This window comes from Polistes fuscatus, unplaced genomic scaffold (assembly GCF_010416935.1).
Source record: "Polistes fuscatus isolate 324 unplaced genomic scaffold, CU_Pfus_HIC Scaffold12, whole genome shotgun sequence".
Taxonomy (NCBI): domain Eukaryota; kingdom Metazoa; phylum Arthropoda; class Insecta; order Hymenoptera; family Vespidae; genus Polistes; species Polistes fuscatus.
In genome coordinates this window covers 4,167,639-4,186,785 of record NW_025113020.1, presented here as the reverse complement: position 1 = coordinate 4,186,785, position 19,147 = coordinate 4,167,639, and the positions used below count along the sequence as shown (strand labels likewise).

The window sequence follows — 19,147 nt, the reverse complement described above, 5'->3', positions numbered from 1 at the left end:
ATTGGAAGACTTATCAAATATTAATTGATTTGTTCGCGCACATGGTAAAAGGATGATACGCGCATGCGCCGAATACATTCACTGATTTCACTTTCTTGTCAGACTACCGTATATATAAGACACATATACGTATACATTTTGTTCATGTGTATATGCATGATAATATGTGCACACGTAGCGCGAAAAGTGACCAAAGAGAAGAAGAAGAAGACACACGTCCTTCTAAAATAGTCGTGTAATATCGTCTACTGTATCACAACAAATGCATCGATTCATTTATTTTCCCTTTATTCTTTCGTAATATTTATTTTTTTTTTCTATATTAAAAAAATTAGTCAGTAAAATTTAAATCGAAATATAATAAACGTTAGAAAAAAATGTTTCGTGAAGGACAATACATAGAAGTGATAAAGGTACTTATATTTATTAACAGCTGTTGACAGCTGTCAAAACTATCACCTTTTCAAATATTCATCAATATAAAAGCAAGAACCGTGTTTTCAGGCTTCGGACAATTGCGTTGCGACGGTTGTTGTAACTGTTCAAGAGAGAATTATTGAAATTAAAAAGAAAAAGATATCGACCAACAAGTGGCTGGATTTGGAAGATTGGGCAGCAGTTTATAAAATGTTGGACAGAGTTGTTCTGCGTAACTGCAAAAATAATATCAACGAACAATGTTGTAGAAAATTTGAAGGGAATCAATGGAAAAAATTTACCAGACAATTGGAGATTACGTAAAGAAAATAACATATTACAATTTTCATTCGAAAGAAATACTTTGACGAGTTAATGTCTTCTTTTGTAATGTATTTTGTATGAATGTTAAAAATTACAATTTTAGGTGTACGATTGAATCATTTGAATATACCAAAGATACTTCTTTGTTAACTATTAGAGTCAATGTGTCGCCTGCGAAAAGAAAGTTAACTAAGGTTGATACGTTTGAACAAAGTTCTGGCGACGAGAAACAAAATTCTAAAGAATTATCGAATAATTTGATAAAGAAAGAGAAAGATTTGGAAAAACCTGACAATACTAGCAATTCGCAATTGGAACAATTTAATTATTCTTCTTCTCATCAGCAAGCATTAGAAGAGTACGTGCCAGATGCTCTTATAAAAAAAAATTCTTCCCCTTTAAAGTATATACCAAGTAGAAAAAGTACGTTGCAAAGGATGCAAATACCATGCGAAGAGTATACACCTGTGCAAACGTGCAATGTTTCCGATAACAATGTTCCATATGTACCTAATTCCATTAAAAATTTCAATACCTCTTACGAAGCTTACGAACCTCATAGCATTACTTCTATGGAATTAGTGGAAGAATACGTACCAAATTCTAAAGGTATAAAGCCTTCGGTTGAGGAATACGAACCTGATTTTCGTGGAAAGTTAATGAAATTTGACGAAAGTTATGTACCATCTACTGTACAAACTTCCAATGATGATATTAAGAGAATACAAAAGATAGATAAGTTAAAGTCACGAAGAAAAGGAACACTTACCAGCAAAAAGAAGATGGAACTTTTTTAGTATCAATTAAATTCATTGTATAAAATCATCTCGTGAAAATTACTTTTGATAAACGCAATACTTTCTAGGCATATATATATATATATAAATAGTTTTATTATAATATTAATAAAAAAAATAATTATAACTGTATCGCTTTAATAAAATGTATATTCTTCGAATTGGCAGCATCAACGATTTTTCTTTAATCCCTTTTCTTTATGTCTACAATTAGAGTCTTAAATGTTTATCAATAAAAAGCCAACTTGATGCATACATTTTATTCATTGTTTTCTTTTGTCTCGGATGTTGGTTCATCGATTAAATTTTTTATTGCTTCACTTTTATTTTCTGTCGTTTCACTTGTCATCTCTTGTTTGTCTGTTACCTGCTGTTGCTCCTCTTCTTCTTTTTCTACTTTTTCTTCTTCCATTTCTTCTTCCCTTTCTTCTTCCCTTTCTTCTTCCCTTCCTTCTTCCCTTTCTTCTTTTCTTTCTTCTTCCCTTTCTTCTTCATCTTTTTCTTCTTCTACCTTTTCTTCTTCTTTATTTTTCTCATTTTCTTCATCTTCTTCATCATCTGTATCGTCATCAGCACCAGGATGAGCAGGAACTTTGTGTACTGGACTACCACTTATTTGCATACTTCCTGGTTTACGCCACATTTTCTGTGATTCCTTATGTTAACGAAAAAAAGAGAGAAAGAAAGTAAGTAATAAAATTTAATAATAAATAAAGTTGTATCTTCGTTCTAAATTATTTACAAAATCTTACCTTCATACCGCTAACTTTTTCCATATAATAATCGTAAACAAATTTGGCCATATGCGGCATGTCTTCTATTTCCATTGGAGATATTGTCAGAATAGCATCGTTTAATCTATCGGTAGGATAAGTTTCTTGCGGTAAAAGTTGAAGTTTTAAAGGTCGTTGCATCAACTGATTGAATGCAGGTGTAAGTTCAAAACAATTTTTGAAGAGCGATACCCTGGCAAAGACGTATAAACCTAATCTTGCTCTCGACATTGCTACAACAAGACGTCTAGCATCCCTCAGATGACCTACTGCTCGTGTTTTTACTAAAGATAATATAATATAATCATTTTGTTGACCCTGATATTTATCTACGGTAGTTACTTTGTTCGGTCGACCTATTAATGGATTATTCGCACATCTTATATTGATTACATCTCTTATTAGATGCTTTTGACCATTGTAAGTAGTTAATATACTAATTTTATCCGCCGGGTAACCCAAAAGACGCATGTACATAAATACAGCTACACAATATTCTGCTTCGGCAAGATTTTGATAGAAATAAGCGCTAGGTTCGCTTTCTCCAACCCCATTGAAATCTTCGACGTTAACCAATTGAAAATCATAAAGAAAACCTGCATTGGCAACTAAATATTCAGGACTACGTTCTACGTGTAACAAATTACCAAGTTTTTTGTATCGCCAATTATATAAATTACAAATACTAGGTCTAGCACGTCCCTGGCCATCTAAATCAACCGTCGGAACACCTAATCTTACGAATCTTGCGAAAAGGGACTGTTCCATATTAGAATATTTCTGGAATGCCATATTTTTAATAACGGGTGGTAATTGATGATGATCACCGATCATTATCCAACGTTTCAAACGATTATAACCATCCTGTGGATTTTGAAGTAATAACGGAATAAAAGTTTCAATTTCTAATATTTGCGCAGACTCTTCCATTAAAATGTTGTCGTATTTGAAACCCATATCAACAAGTTCACGCCTTTTTAATGCTGCATGCGTACAAGTCATCGCTATAACTTTAGCTTCCTTTACTAATAAATATTTAGATCTATCCAATCCAGATCTGAGTAATTCAAATGCTCTAAATTCTTCTAATTGTGCAAATATTCTTTCGATATACCTACAGAACAAAATATTTCAATTAAATTAAAAATTAATTATATATAAAACAATAAATAAATAAATAAATATATGTACCGGAAACAACTACAAGCGATTTCCATATCTTCCTTGAATGATTTATGTTTAAACAACGGTTGCGGTGCATTATCAAAGAATTTATGGAATGGAAATTCCTCGTCCACAATAAACGCGGACGAGGAGGAAGATAATGGGTCTGAAGCTTGTCTTTGTTTAATCCTATTTTCAAAACGTTCCCAACGCGTTTGTATTTGATACATGAAGAAGTGTCCCGCTGTTTCACAAGTGTATGCTACATCACCTTTCACGTTCAATGATTCCTTTAAAAACAGATTAATAAAGTAAAATCAAGCAATTATCAACATATAATTTTCATAATAAATTTAATAGAAATATTTATATATATATATATATATTTACCTGTAGCCTTTGAACTTCCATAAGTAAATCTAAACGTTTAGCCAGAACATAATTAACTCTACCATATCTGCTGAAATCTTTCTCAGTTTCCAATGCCTCTTCTCCATGACCGAGACGTAACAAATGACGTTCGTCAATATCAAGTGCCATAATTTTTTCGAACAATTGATTTAACGCTTGATTCGAATGGGTAACAATGAGGGTTCTTTGATAGGGAAAATTATGATAAAGATTAGATATTATTTGAACTGCAACATCGGTTTTACCAGTACCAGGTGGACCTACAACGAGAGTTAAACCTGGTTGCATTCCAGCTCTGATGGCTTCCACTTGTGTCGGCGTGAATGGTATTTGATTTCTGCAATAAATATTAAAGATTAAAAATAGATAAAAAGAAAAATGTAAAGAATGAACAGTCGAGATCATCGTAAATCTAAAATCATTATTTTTCAATACAAACTTTTTCGGTTCATTAGCTTTGTATGGACCTCTGCTAGGAGGTACATGAGGTTCAACGATAATCACTTTTTCAATAGGTTCATTACTCTGTTTAGCAATAACATCTTCAAACGTTAATCGGAATGGCCTAACAAGTTTTTCTTCGTCGTCGCATTTAACTTTAATTTCATAATGCGGAAAGCTGGATTGTAAATGATTTATATCAAGGAAGGTATCGTTAAAATCCATCGTAGATATTTCATTAGGCATTCTGTAAACAATCATGATCAGAATTTTAAGCGCATATTGTGATAGAAGAATTCCAATGAAATTGTAATGAATAGTTGGGTATATACCTGGAATAACGAGCAGCGCCGGGATCACCATAACCGAGTATGATATCATGAAGCCAGTCAGGAACAACGCATTCCGTATTCATGAGTTCTCTTATAGTTTCTAATACAGCTTTGAAATTATTTTCTTTAGGTTTTCGCCTCATTATTACGTTGAAACCTTCGTAAACGTCTTCCCCACCGTGACTAGCGTTATCCATGTCGATTCTGTATTGATTAGAATCCAACCATACTCTGTAAGTCCTTGTATCTCCTGGTAAAATTGGTCTAGGCTCAGGACCATCTTCTATAACTCTTCCATTGGAATCTAACATACCTTCAACTTCGCATCCGCGTACTGTCGTCAAACCAACTTGTGGTATAAAAGGTAACTTATGACTATATTTTGTACCTGTTAATATCAACAAATCAAAATCCGATTTATAATACATCCTTCGAATAATAATTTTGGAATGTCTACAAAATGTCTACATAAAATTTCAATCTCACCTATCGGATTTTGTGGTTTCACCGTGATGAGAAAACAAACGTCGTGTTTTCGAAGATTTTCCCATTCCGATTTGATCTCCTTTCGAACGCTTAAATTAATTGTTACATCGGCACGTACTCGAGATGGTCGTTTTTCACCGATATTCGGTTTGGCTACTTCGACAACTGCAAATTGTGTTATGGGTTGTGCCATTCTTGCCCATCCACCGAAATATACGCCACCGTCTTCTGCTTGCCTGAAAAATTAATTAGTTTATTTAATGTATTATTTAACGAATACAAATTGTATTTCATTTGATTCATTGTTCTTCTAAAGTGAAAAACGTACCAAGGACTTAATCTGCTAACAGCATCCTCGATATCTTGGCGTATTTCATCTGTAAATATAACAATTTATGCAATATTAATCTAATATTTTTTACTTTTAAATTACAAATCATACATTTACAATTGAATACATTATAATACTTACACGTGGATTCCAAACGAAAGAGATTAAAATTTCGTAAAAGGTAATCGTGTAGAGTTAAAAATTGTAAATTTAATTTTGGCAAAGCCAAACAACCCTCGCCGGAAAAATATTCGGTTGGTACGATGCTTTCGTTCCAAATAATATCCTCAGTTGGATAAAGTGGCATTTCATTTAATTCTTCGAGCTGAGACGCTCTGCGTTCGTGTCGCGATATCTGAAATCAAAACAAATCAAAAATGAAAGAAATTAAATTAAAAATATCAAAAGAAAAAAGAAAAAAGAAAAAGAAAGGTTGTCTAAAAATATGAAAAACATTGTTCATAAAATTACCAATAATTCTCGAAGAAAATCAATGTCCAAACGATACCAATTCTCACTTTCCTCTCTTTCCTTCGGTGGTACCAAATTCAAATAACTTGCAATGGATTTTAATTCTTCTGGACTAAAAAAAAAAAAGGAAAAAGAAACATATATTAATAAAACGATTTAACTGTCATTGAAATCATTTAATTACAAATATTTATAAATCATAATTAAATTATGCATCGTTAGACAAACTATAAAAAAAAATATTGTAAAACAACGATAAAAGAAGGAAATAAAAAATATTAATAAATATACCTGAGAGATCCAAAATGTTTATTAAGAGCATCTCTGGTATCAACACTCGCTACATTAGCCAGAGCAAAGTTTCTTAAATCACGAAACTTGGCGAATACCGCTTTCTGCATTGAAATAAAAAAGAAAAAGTAATATATATATAATTAATAAACATTTATATATAAAAATAACATAAATATCTTTATATTATACCTGAAGGGAGGTAATTTTAGCGTAATGCAATTGGGTCATATCATGATCGGTCAAAGGATCCCCTGTTTCTTCGCTTATTTCAAATCTTGCGTAAAATTTCAGCATTTCTAGGAGCTAAAACATAAATGTTATGAGATCAATTAATTAAATGGGTAAAAAGAATTTAGTGAAAGGCTTATTTAAATGTTTCATAATGTACAACGTGATTCATCGCATATAAAAAAAAGAAAAAACGTGCGCGCGTGTGCGTGTGCACGTATACAAAAAAAAGAAAAAAAAAAAAAAAAAGAAAATATAAAAAAAAAAAATAAAATAAATAATAGAACACGACGATGATACGTAGATATCATTTCTAATTATTCATATGAATTAATCAGCTTAGAACTAGTTATTATTATAAATGAGTAGAGTACTCTAACAGAGCATATTTTATCTCTTGTTCATTTCAAGGACTCGATAATGATCTTCAAATCCATCTCTTTTATTCCAATTGACGTCAGTTACCTTGTTTTCGCTATATGTGTGCTTTTTTTTCTCCTACCTTTCTCTCTCTTTCTTTCTCTCACTCTCTCTCTCTTTTTCTATTTCTGTTTTTATTTCCATGTGTCCTTTTTTTCTTTTTCTTTTTATTTTTTTTTTAGACCTCAGTATGTTTTTTCTTCTCTCCAACATTTCGAAAGATTCGACATGCTTTTTATTTTCGTATCCTTTTATTCGTGTCATTCTTTTTAACTACGAGTGAACGTTTTTCCCCATTAATCTTGAAATAAATAATCTAAATAATGTATTCATATATATATATATATATAGTAATTATTATAATTAATCATTTTGATTTATGTACAAACACGAATGTAATTAGTATTACTTTGCAAAGCATTATATGACAAATATACTAATGATCATTATTATGAAATATTATTTTATGAAATAACATTGTTCTCTTATTACAAAAATAATATATATTTTTTTTTTAAATATAATATATATATAATAATAATAATTTTTTTTTAAATATATTGCTTAGATTAAATATTATTAATTATTGTATATCTGTTAATATTATCTTTTACAATGATTTTTTATCTATCGATGATCATTTGATATATATATATATATATATATATAATACAATCATGTTTTTTTTTTGGTATAATAATTTTCTAATGAAATATTTTATAAGTGAATTTACAGTTGACATTGGCATTGGTATTATTGAAACACGTGTTATTAATTTAACGTTTCACACGTTTATAATATAATGTTCAAATAAAAATAAGCTCAGCTGTTATCGACGCAAATTTAACTTCTAAAATTAGACATTAATGTCATATATTCAATAACAGTAGTCTTCATAATATAATATATATATATATATATATTTCCTATCATTTATTCATTATATTTTATATACTTTATTATTGATATACCAATCTCAAGAGTCTCGAGAGATCAAGAGATGGATTATTTTTTTAATTCACATTAATATTTTAAACATATATTTTATCTATATTTGATTTATATAAATATCTTTATAGTTGAACTTGATTTTAAAAAATTCTGATAATCTCTCATGTATATTCAATACTCTTGCGCACTTTTAATTATAAGATTTTACATTTATTTCAAATAATTCAAATTAATATTATAACTCTCAATTTAAATAAGAAAAAAAATAAATAATCATGCAAAATATTTCATATCCAAATTTACATTAATTCCAGATATCTGTATAATTTGTTTTAAAACAAACTATTTACAAAAAAGAAAAATGGATACATTTAAATATAATAAAGAATGAAATATATTAAAATTTTGTATTGAAGATTAAAAAAAATAAGATGTTCTCATAAATTATACATAAATAGTTATACATATATATCTTTGTTCACAATTTTTCTAATATTACAATGAAATTATTTCTTCAATTTGAGATAGTAAAACAATGATAAGAAAATAAAAAAAAAGGGGGGGGGGAAATGTAAACGTAATTCTCGTTGTTGAAAATATAGAGATATATATATTTTCTATTTATGGGCGTTCGCGAGTATCAAGTCTGATGAGTTTGTACGATGAGTTCAGTATCGTGCGTATCGCGTGTGCGTTAAAATGTCCTCCAGAATAATCTCTTTCTCTTATTTCTTTCTATAATACAATGTATAAAATACATTAAAAAAGTATACACATAAAAAAGACAATAACAAATAAAAATATACAAAATATACGATTATATCATTCAAAAAAAAATATATTCATTTCAAATTGAAACTTTAATTAATACAATCTTGTTATTATTTTTTGTGTGTGTGTGTATAAATGATAATAAATTCAGTTTTTGAATGTAGAGTTTATTTACAAAAAGAGAAAAGACCGAGTGTGAGAAACGAAGATAAGAAAGAAAAATAAAATAAATATATAACAAGTCAGATAGAGAGAAAAAAAGGAGAGAAAGAGAGAAAGAGAGAAAGAAAGAATTGGGTCTTCAAGTCTTCATTCTCTTTTTAATTCTCCAGTGTGTTGGGTAGTGTTCAGAAGTCAGACAGTAAAATTAGAAGTGCAAGAATAGCCAGAGTTTTGTTATTCAATTTTTTATTTATCATCTTACCTCATTGATATTTTTATAATTTGTAAAAAAAGTCTATTCTTTTTTCTCTCTCTCTTTTTTTTACTGAATTTTGAATAATTTTTTTAATATTGTATGGAGTTAAACGTACGTTTGTGTGTATATATAAATGTGATATATACAATATTAAGAAGAATGTTAGAAGTGTAACGAATATATGTTATTATTAATCTAACTTTTAGAGAATTCATTACTTTTCAAACGAATAAATCTAATTTTGATAAACTTTGATAATCATAAAGCAAATAAACAAAAACAAGTGGATAATTAAGAGAGACAAAGATCAAAGTTTTATTAGATATATATATATATTCTTATTAATTTAATGAGAGAAAGAAGTAATGAAAATAGTAATGAAAATTGAAGATAATGGTTTCAAATATGGATTACAAACGAAAACTCTGTTTATTCCCGATCAATGGCAAGTATATTAATAATTTTTATTTGTATATTTAATTATATTTAAAAAATATGAATTATCACAACATTTTTCATATTAATATTTCTCTTTTCCAAAAATATACATTAATGTGTGACGCGTGTTTTTATGTGTTTACGTAGATCCACGTTAACACACACAAACACGTAAAACACGTTTAAAACGTATATATATATATATATAAATATATATCATACCTATGATTATGTATACACATGTGCATACGTAAAACACATCTCGTAAAATAATAAAATAGAAATATCTAGAATCATAAAAAGCATCAACAAATCTGTCGTCCCGGTATTTCCAAAAGAAAAAGAAAAAAAAAAAAAAAACAAGAAATTTAAAAACAGTATAGTTCTATTCAGAAATCACAATGTTTGTACGATCAAACAAAGTGATAAAAGAAATCAATGATTGTGTTAAACGTCACGCAAGAGGATTTGCAAAAGTCAGATACGAACGCAAGCACATCGTATGATCTACGTTTAAAAATCGATAAAATATAATCTTTACTTTAAAGAATAATCTTATTAAAATATACTATCTCTATTTCTCATAATATACTCGTGTACTTATATTTTTATTCTATATTATTATATACAATCTTATTTTATCTCTCTCTCTCTCTCTTTTTCTCTTTTTTTTTCTCTTTCTCTTTCTCGTTAAATATTACAAAATGAAATAATATTTCGCATTTGAAATATTTAATTTTAATATGAAATCATTAATATATATATAATATAATATATATATATATATATATAATATAATAATATATATATATATATATATAGAGTGTTGTTATATTGTTGTTTTTGTTGTCTTTGTAAAAAGATTATCGTGTCTTATCTATCATTCGTAGATAGTCTCTCTCTCATCGTTTCTATTTTCCTGTATTGAAAATGATTATTGATTATTACCATGAATCGTGACTTTGCACGTCCAATTACCAAAATATGCGTTAATATGCTGTTTTATAAATGCATGCATATATAAATGTTAACTTGCATATTCTTCCTCTTTTTGTATACATATCTATATATGTGTGTATATTAAATATCACTCTTCCAATCCTCCCTTCCTTCCTCTTTTTAATCAATTCATTATTTTCAATTTATTTAGCAGCGTTAGGACACACAGCAGCAGGTTGTAAATCACAACTCACCCTATTAATTTAATCTTATGCAAGTGAACGATCCAGTATATCCAATGATGTACTCATTTCGTTAAACACTTTTTCTTTTTCTATTTTTTTTTTTCCTTTTTCTTTTCCCAGTAGTACCTGTTTGGATATTATTTCTAAATTGGTTGACATGGACCAGCTCATTAAGCGATGCTACTGCAAACATTAATTGTTGTCAAAATGGTGCAAAGTGGTTGGCAGGAAGAAATTGCAGCGATGGCAGTAACATTAATCTTCATTGTACAGAGGGATTTTTTCAAGTTGACTATGAACACGAGAAATTTAATATCACGGAAACTAGCAACGGAGTGGTACTGGACCTCATTGATGATGGTCCCCATGAAATAACGCAAGACAAGTAAACGGTTCTTCTATTCATTTTATTTGCATTCTTAGGTGTTTGTTTTTCAAACCCTTTCAGTGCTATGAACGCATATATGCGTCCAGCAAAAGCCATCTGCGTGGACTATGGACGCACATATGCGTTTATCAATTTTTTTGGTCTACTTCAAATATCAAGAATATATTACAATGCAATAGTGAAATTATATAAAAAAAAAAAAAAAATAGTAAAAAATTCAATTCGATTGAAACTTTAAAGAAACTTATTTTGTTTGTTTTGAATTATCACAGATTTTGTTTGATATCCACGGATAATGTTGATAACCCTACGGCGTTAATTTGCTTCGACGATTCTTACATGGGCGAAGCATATTCATGGAAAGATGTATTATATATAATACTCAGTATGATATCGGCTATATTTTTAATCATAACATTGATTATTTATTTGATACTTCCTGAACTACGAGAAATACAAGATAAAGCGATGATGGGTGCAATTTCTTCTTTGGCAGTCAGTTATATTATTCTTTGTATTCAATATATCAAAGATAAGTTCAGCGATGACACAACTTTGTGTGTTACTTTAGGTATATATACATGTATACATATATATATATATAAGTATCTCGTTAACATTGTTAAAACATTGAAAATTATTTTATATTTTAGCATTCTTTCTGTATTATGCATTCATGATTGCCTTCTTTTGGTTAAACATCGTTGCATTTAATATTTGGCGAACAGTCTGGTGAGTAAACAAAATATTTAATAAAACTCATTTATGTGGTTTTTTGTTGTTGTCTCTTTTTTAATAAAATAAAAATAATTATATTCCTAGGTTCAAACATTTTGTGATCAAGGATAGAATACTTTTTCCAATTTATTGCGTATTTGGATTATTCGTACCGACTTGTTTCTTATTGTCAGCACTTTTAACTCATCATATTAAAGGAAATCACTTGAAACCACATTTTGGTGAATCCAAATGTTGGTTTAACGGTAAAGTTCAATTAATATTTCACCTTCGTCATCATCATACGTTTAATATTTGTTTTTAACAAATTAATTTATATTTTTCTTCATGCTGTTTGAATTAGGAACAGAAGAAGTCTGGGTGTTTTTTTACGGTCCAATAGCCATACTATTGACATTAAATGTTATCTATTTGGGTCTGACCAGTTGGAGATTATGGCACGAATGTCGTAAATATAATGGAAATAAACTACGAGCTTTAAGATTTAAATGTTTGCTTTATACAAAGCTCGTGCTTGTTATGGGTGTAACATGGATATTTGAGATATTATCATATGCTATCAGTTCAACGGGATGGTTCTGGTAAATTATTATTTTTTATTATACATTTTGTTATAACTGATCAATTATAAGTATATTTCGTAATATCGAATTAACGATAAGAATCCTTGAAAATTTGTACACGAATAACAAGTGGCTAATTAAAATATAGCCTTTGGCGTATACATTCTTCCTTGTTCCTTCAAATTAAAATACGTCAGACGTCATACATTAGATGTAATTTTTTTCTCATTTATTTTTTCTTTTTTTTTTTTATTACGTGACACATACTTCTTATTCTTTCAATTCCATTTCGATTAACTAAAACCCAATCTCAAATGTGTCCTTGATATTATCATTCTATTTTAAAAAGAAACTATTATTAATAATGAAACTTTTTTTTTCTATTAGGATACCAACGGACATTCTAAACTCATCGCAAGGCATTATAATATTTCTTCTTTTGGTTGTATCTCGAAAAAGAGTGAGAAAACTTTTGGCCAAAAAGAAACCTTTCGGTATTGTTTTCCCTAAATCTTGGATAGCCTACGAAGATGAGGAATGTGAAGTTGTGTTACCAGAAGAATTGGAATTGTCTCAACAGGGCTAGGATATTTATTCATCCACTCATTCATTCATTCATTCATTCATTCATTCATTCATTCATTCGTCCATTCATCTTCATTACAACTTTTTGAAAATTGTTAAAAAAAAGGAAGAAACTTATGCGCATTATTAATAAGTTATTGTCTTAACGATCTCATTTCTATTTAAATCATTTGACAAATGCATTATCTGCTAATTATTATCGAGAAAAAAATAATAACGAGATTATGTTAACGTACATATATATATATGTATGTATTATTCTTTCATGTAGTTTTTTAAATGTACTCTACGTTATACCAATTTTCCTCATTTTTTTTTCAATGAGGAAGAGATTATTATTATTATTATTATACAGGAATCTCACTGTAAATATTAAGAAATTGTGAGAAAATCCATAACAAATATAAAAATATATTATAAAGGAAAACTAAATGTGTGTAGATATGCATTGTTTTATTATTATTATAAAATTCAATCTCTTTGTTATATATATATACACAGCTTCTGTTTTAAATATCAAATATGATTACGATAATGGAAAACACTCGTTTTTTAAATTTATATTCCACTCTATAAGTATGTGTATATGTGTGAATGCGAAACAAAGAATTGACTCATCGGATTTGATTTTTCTCTCTCTTTCACGTAGCATACAAAACCGGACTTTGTATTTGCATATAGCTAACAACGATACTAAATCCTGACAACACACAATCAAATGATTCATCGTTAATAAGGATACAAAATTATTCTTAATTATAAAATATATTATATGCACAGTTATTTTATAAGAAAAATTCTATACGTAAATAAGTTGAATTAATTCAAAACAAGATCAAATAACAAACAAATTATTTTTCTACTTTATAATGAAAAAAGTATAATCATTTATTCTATAAATACATCCTATTGACGTATGAACGTTTTAATTGATTATATAAAATTCAACTTAATTCTAGTATTCAATTTTAATCGTATTTGTGTACTCGTATCAAGTACCATTCATTTATAATACGTGATAAAAGAAAGAAGCGTTTGTATCATCCATTAACAAAAAAGTATGCGAGGGCAGCGAAGTTACTAGTTCATCAACAAAAAAGATACGTTCGGTTAATATGATAAGAATGATCTAATCTAGCACACAGAAGATGCTTTATTCGTTTTTAAAGGATCGTTCACACATAATATTAAATTAATATTACAGCTAATACTATTTTATTTTTTCTTTTCTTTTCTTTTCTTTTTAAATTTTATCATTTTTTAAAAACATTCTTTATACATTTTCAAAACATCTCTTATCGCATTCTCTAACACGCTTTTAACGATCATCACTTACTCATTATATCAAATACCTGGAACGGTAATGTATAAGCAAGAAGCATAACAAACTTATGAATCATTCTGATAAAACTAACGTCATAGATACAGGCGGGGGGGAATATTAAAAGAGAAATCAGAAAAGGTAGACACGATTAAAAAAAATCTTTATAATTCTTTGAAATAGGGATTCTAAAGAATTGTATTTAACTTTAAATAGAGAATATTCTCTTGTTGGTTGAGTTCAGTGTGAATCGAGTTTTAAATTCTTGTAATAGTGAGACTAACTCTTCTCTTTTCTTCTCTTCTTTTCACACACACATACACACATACATATACACACACACAAACATAAGAGATTCAAGAAAGAGAAAGAAAGAAAGATCCAAACGAACAGAGGGGGAACTGGAATAATATAAGAGAAACAAAGTATGAAAGAGAGTGCAAGAAGAAACCAGAATGGATGAAGAGGTGAAGAGGAGGAGAAGGAGGAAGAGACAAGTATGGATGAGCAAGGGTAGGGTTCTTCTTTGCAGGCGTTTTTGTCTCAACTAGCGACAGCAGACAGGTATGGCAAAGTTTTCATACACACATACACACATATATACACACACAAACATAAGAGATTCAAGAAAGAGAAAGAAAGAAAGAAAGAATGATCCAAACGAACAGAGGGGGAACTGGAATAGTATAAGAGAAACAAAGTATGAAAGAGAGTGCAAGAAGAAACCAGAATGGATGAAGAGGTGAAGAGGAGGAGAAAGAGGAGGAGACAAGTATGGATGAGGAAGGGTAGGGTTCTTCTTTGCAGGCGTTTTTGTCTCAACTAGCGACAGCAGACAGGTATGGCAAAGTTAAGATGATTCCAGAATATTGCGTTATTTGGACGCACGTGTGTACAGACCTTAAACGTCCTGTGAATGAGAAAGAGAGAAAGAGAGGGAGAGAGCGTGCGTGCGAGTGGAAATCAATATTTCATTGATTAGCATATATACTTCTGAGTAAGGTCTATAAAAAAGATATTGTATTATAAAATGTTGAGTTAATGAAAGTATACAAAAGGAAACGAAGGTGATGGCGATGATGGTGATATGGTGGTAGAGGAAGGAATAAAGAAATAAAGAGTGAGAGAAACAGAGAGAAAAAGTGCGCACGCCTCTGTGAGCAAGAAAGAAAGAGAGAGGAGAGAGAGAGAGAGAGAGAGGAGAGAGAAAGAAAGAGAAAGAGGGGAAAAAGAAAGGAGAAGGGGTCAGTACAAGAGTGACATGCATCTTGTAACGGCGTTACTTCTCGTATCATTCCTAGCGAGTCATTCGAGATTCGCCGGTGGAAATACAAATGCAAATGAAAAACCAAATACAATAAAAATTGCAAAGTGTTGCGAATTGAGTGAACTTCTTTTGGACGACACGTGCACACCATTATCAATTACGAACGAAACGAAACCATGGCAACCAGAATATACCCAAGACAAGGATTCCAATATTTTCTTGAGAACTCCTCCAACTCCGGATTATCGTATTGGATTACCTAGATGTCGAAGTAATGAACATCAGTGGCATGTTTATTATTATCCTTCTGGGCCAGATAGATTAGCTATCATTTTGCCATTGGGCAAACTCAGACATTATGTTGATGATCTTAATAAAGAAATTAGCAGAAGTAACGGAGGCACTTTTGGATCGTTTAGATATGATGACGAAGAAGATGAAACAAAATCCATTTATTACGATTATTCTTTTGGACAATATTGTGTGGATAAAGCTGTTCTTAGTAGAGATCATATTGTCGCTACCTATGCTATGATATGCGTTCCCGAGGTACCGTTTCAATGGACCGACCCCAATTATTTGATGAAACATGCTATCGACCCAATCTTTCATGCTATATCCATAGCAGCATATCTTGTAGTTGCAGTCGTTTATTTTGTTCTACCACAATTGAGAGATCTTGTCGGTAATATGATAACTAGTATGACGCTGTGCCTTATAACCAATCAGTGCGCCACAACGGTTAAAATATTCACTGAATTTGGTAGTCACGTTAACTTTATGATAGCTGGTAAGTTAAAATACCAATTAAATATAAGAATTTATAGAAAATCAAGCTTCTATCTGATGTTGTTCGATTTTTCCCAGATATAATCGCTTGTACGTCTTCGTTAGCTGCTTTCTTCTGGCTCAACACTTTGGGCTATTACGTTTGGAAAACGTTCAGATCTCGCAATGTATTTTTGCGTACAACCGATGGAAAAAAATATTGTTATTATTCTGCATACGTTTGGGGCGCAACAATTTCCATTTCCACAACTGCAATTTTTGCACATGTTGCATTAGAAACTGACAAACCTTTTATAGGTGGTACGGCGTACCCTGCTCAAGAAACCATTGGTTGGCTAGCTCTTTCAGTATTATACATGTCTATTGCTCTTACAATAATAATTGATTTTAGTTTCATTCTTACAACAGCGAACAGAATTAAGAGAATGAGTACATATGGTAGGATACATCACAAAATGAAATACAGTTTCAGAATGTTTGTTTTTCTGTTTGCAATAATGAGTATTAGTTGGATAACGTTATTATTGGCGGGATTAAAATACGACGCATTTACGTATTGCCACGTTGTCGTTAATTTGTTACAAGCTCTTTTTATACTCCATATATGTGTATTCGGTCAAAGAAGAGTCACTTTTTTACTTGGGAAAACATGCAATTGTAGAAGCAATGGAGATAATATCGAAGGATTTGAGTGGGGAGAAGAAATGACAGCAATTAATGCCGGTTATTAATTTGCACTTAGATCTTATAATTAACTCTGAGTGATTGTCCAAACAAGACATATCTAATGTTTAATACCAATCAATTTTCACTAGCTTTAAGATATTTGATAAATATATTGTAAATTGTACGTGCCTTAAATCAAATAGATTTGTGTATATAATCGTAATGCGTGTTAATGAAATAATAGAATTTTATATATATATATATATATGTATTACCTAGTAAAGTATTAATACTTATGTTCAGTATATGTAGACAAAGTTAATTATAACACCTATTGTGTTTTTAAAATATTTATGTAATATTTCTTTGTACGATATAGCAACTTTTTGTATAAAAAAAGAAAATCATTTTACATATTCATGCATATACATAATGAAATAAACTATCTTGCATACTCTATTAATATTTTGGTATTTTATTTTTAAAAACTTACCTGACCGAATAATCCACCTTCTGGCCGATGCAGCAAATTAGATAATTGACAACGTACTACCAGGTGACAATCGTCCATGACGGTATTGAAAAAGCGCCTAGTTGGTAGAAGAGCTTCGAGATCAATGATCAATTCCAAGAATCTTTCGCAGTAACGAATTTTATCAGGAAAAACAGGTTCTGTAATGAATTATTTAAAATTATATTGTTCTTAAAAATATATGAAAATATATATATGTATAAAAATGTAAGAAGAAACAGTAACACGAGTTCCTAAAAGCAAAAAATGGTATATGTATGCCTCTATGTAGAATCGACGTAAGGACGACTTGATTTTTATATATATTATTAGTATTTTAAGCTATTATTCGATCTGCAATATTTTGGTCCTACGACAAGAGGTCATGGCTTACCTTTTTTCCTGTCAGGAACTCGTGCATCAATTACCTTCAAGCGGAATTGTTTCTAATATTGTCATAAATTTGATCATAAGTCTGTGTAAGAATTTACGTTCCCATTCTAATTTATCTTTCAATTCGGGATTATCTTTTTTTCTTATAACCTTCCAGTATTTTCTCCATTTAGGATATTTCTTAAATTCTAACTCTCTACGTCCCTCTTGCAATGAAATCCACATGGACAACGATACTAATCTTTTAACTTCTTCTCTAACTAATGGTACTTCCATGGAATTGAAGCAATGATTTAGAAATACAATAAGCGCCGTTTGTTCCTTAAGATCAAAATCCATAATGCTGTCTTCCAAACATGCTTCGAGAACTTTTTGAAAGAATCCAGCGAACTGCGTAGGATTCTTTTCAAATGCTTCCCAAACTTGTACACGTTCGCGAAACTTCTCGTTGACCATAACGACGATGGACATGGTGTGTGCACGTGTAGCAGTTTCCACATGATAATTTGGCCATAGAAAATTTTCCAAATATTGACTGAATTCTAGCATCATAATGCGTCGAATAGAAAACTTTGAAGCACATATTTCTTGAATATAAATATCATCTACTATTTGAGAATTGAATGGTAGATGTATATCTGTAGTATGTGGTGCCCAATACTTATTAGCTAACTATAAAATAAATGAAAAGTTTAGGTTAGAATTAATTTGGTTATAAAGAAAACTACCTCACAACAAAATAAATGAAAATTAAATAAAATACCTGTGTTACTTTATCTGCGTTAATTTGTTCAACAGTTGGAGCAGGATTATTACTTTTAATGGGAGGTGCGTTTAGATTTTCCATTTTTAATTTCCTACACTTTTTCACAATATATCAATTCAGTATACAATGTAAGCAAGCTTGACTTTACTGCACTTTACACACACCACAAACGCACACACGCAATAGTTTGGTTATATATGTACGTATGCATGTGCATAGATGTATATAACAACTTTACACATAATATTGCAACTAAAATAATACTTGAATTCTCATAAAAATTATATTTCTACACTAATCAGCTTTTTAACTATCTTTTTATCAAGTTATTAATATATTATTAAATTAATAAACACATAAATTAATTTTTTTAAATTAGAGCGAACGAGTTACCCACTAAACTTGATAATACATGATAGACAAGATCGAAAAATATTAAACGTCACGTGATTGAATACGTTTAATTGGTTAATCGAATTTTCTCGCATTGTCATAGGTGCAGCGATTAT

The 19,147-nt window shown here is 29.8% G+C and overlaps 4 protein-coding genes and 1 long non-coding RNA gene across 7 annotated transcripts; 3 read left to right on the top strand and 2 right to left on the bottom strand.

The window, feature by feature from the left end:
• The first annotated feature begins 30 nt into the window (after positions 1–30).
• On the top strand, positions 31–1,627 carry LOC122513257. Its single transcript, XM_043629527.1, has 3 exons — positions 31–413; positions 505–737; positions 845–1,627. Exons 1-3 carry the CDS (start codon positions 378–380, stop codon positions 1,536–1,538), a joined length of 963 nt encoding a protein of 320 aa, XP_043485462.1. The 5' UTR covers positions 31–377; the 3' UTR covers positions 1,539–1,627.
• A 72-nt stretch (positions 1,628–1,699) lies between these two features.
• Positions 1,700–19,044, bottom strand: LOC122513260 (RNA helicase aquarius). The gene is made up of 16 exons (XM_043629529.1): positions 18,636–19,044; positions 17,908–18,544; positions 17,462–17,640; positions 6,431–6,544; positions 6,239–6,342; positions 5,948–6,059; positions 5,618–5,831; positions 5,474–5,522; positions 5,146–5,381; positions 4,660–5,047; positions 4,326–4,574; positions 3,866–4,223; positions 3,503–3,765; positions 2,291–3,425; positions 2,050–2,193; positions 1,700–1,914 (listed from the first exon to the last, which is right to left on the bottom strand). Exons 1-16 carry the CDS (start codon positions 18,717–18,719, stop codon positions 1,798–1,800), a joined length of 4,383 nt encoding a protein of 1,460 aa, XP_043485464.1. The 5' UTR covers positions 18,720–19,044; the 3' UTR covers positions 1,700–1,797.
• On the bottom strand, positions 7,144–14,313 carry LOC122513261. Its single transcript, XR_006302708.1, has 2 exons — positions 14,262–14,313; positions 7,144–7,190 (listed from the first exon to the last, which is right to left on the bottom strand). It is a non-coding gene; the product is annotated as an uncharacterized LOC122513261 (long non-coding RNA).
• LOC122513256 (G-protein coupled receptor Mth2-like) lies at positions 8,459–13,048 on the top strand. 3 transcript variants are annotated; one of them, XM_043629524.1, is made up of 8 exons: positions 8,459–8,587; positions 9,236–9,474; positions 10,772–11,036; positions 11,312–11,610; positions 11,693–11,771; positions 11,862–12,022; positions 12,121–12,358; positions 12,728–13,048. In XM_043629524.1, the coding sequence occupies exons 2-8, from the start codon at positions 9,423–9,425 to the stop codon at positions 12,924–12,926; spliced, it is 1,293 nt and encodes a 430-aa protein (XP_043485459.1). In that variant the 5' UTR covers positions 8,459–8,587; positions 9,236–9,422; the 3' UTR covers positions 12,927–13,048. The 3 variants fall into 3 exon arrangements, with proteins under 3 accessions (XP_043485459.1, XP_043485460.1, XP_043485461.1); XM_043629525.1 differs by lacking the exon at positions 8,459–8,587 and adding an exon at positions 9,117–9,140; XM_043629526.1 differs by lacking the exon at positions 8,459–8,587 and having other exon boundaries at positions 10,775–11,036.
• On the top strand, positions 14,210–17,431 carry LOC122513255 (probable G-protein coupled receptor Mth-like 5). Its single transcript, XM_043629523.1, has 2 exons — positions 14,210–16,303; positions 16,381–17,431. The coding sequence occupies exons 1-2, from the start codon at positions 15,508–15,510 to the stop codon at positions 17,031–17,033; spliced, it is 1,449 nt and encodes a 482-aa protein (XP_043485458.1). The 5' UTR covers positions 14,210–15,507; the 3' UTR covers positions 17,034–17,431.
• Positions 19,045–19,147: the final 103 nt, after the last annotated feature.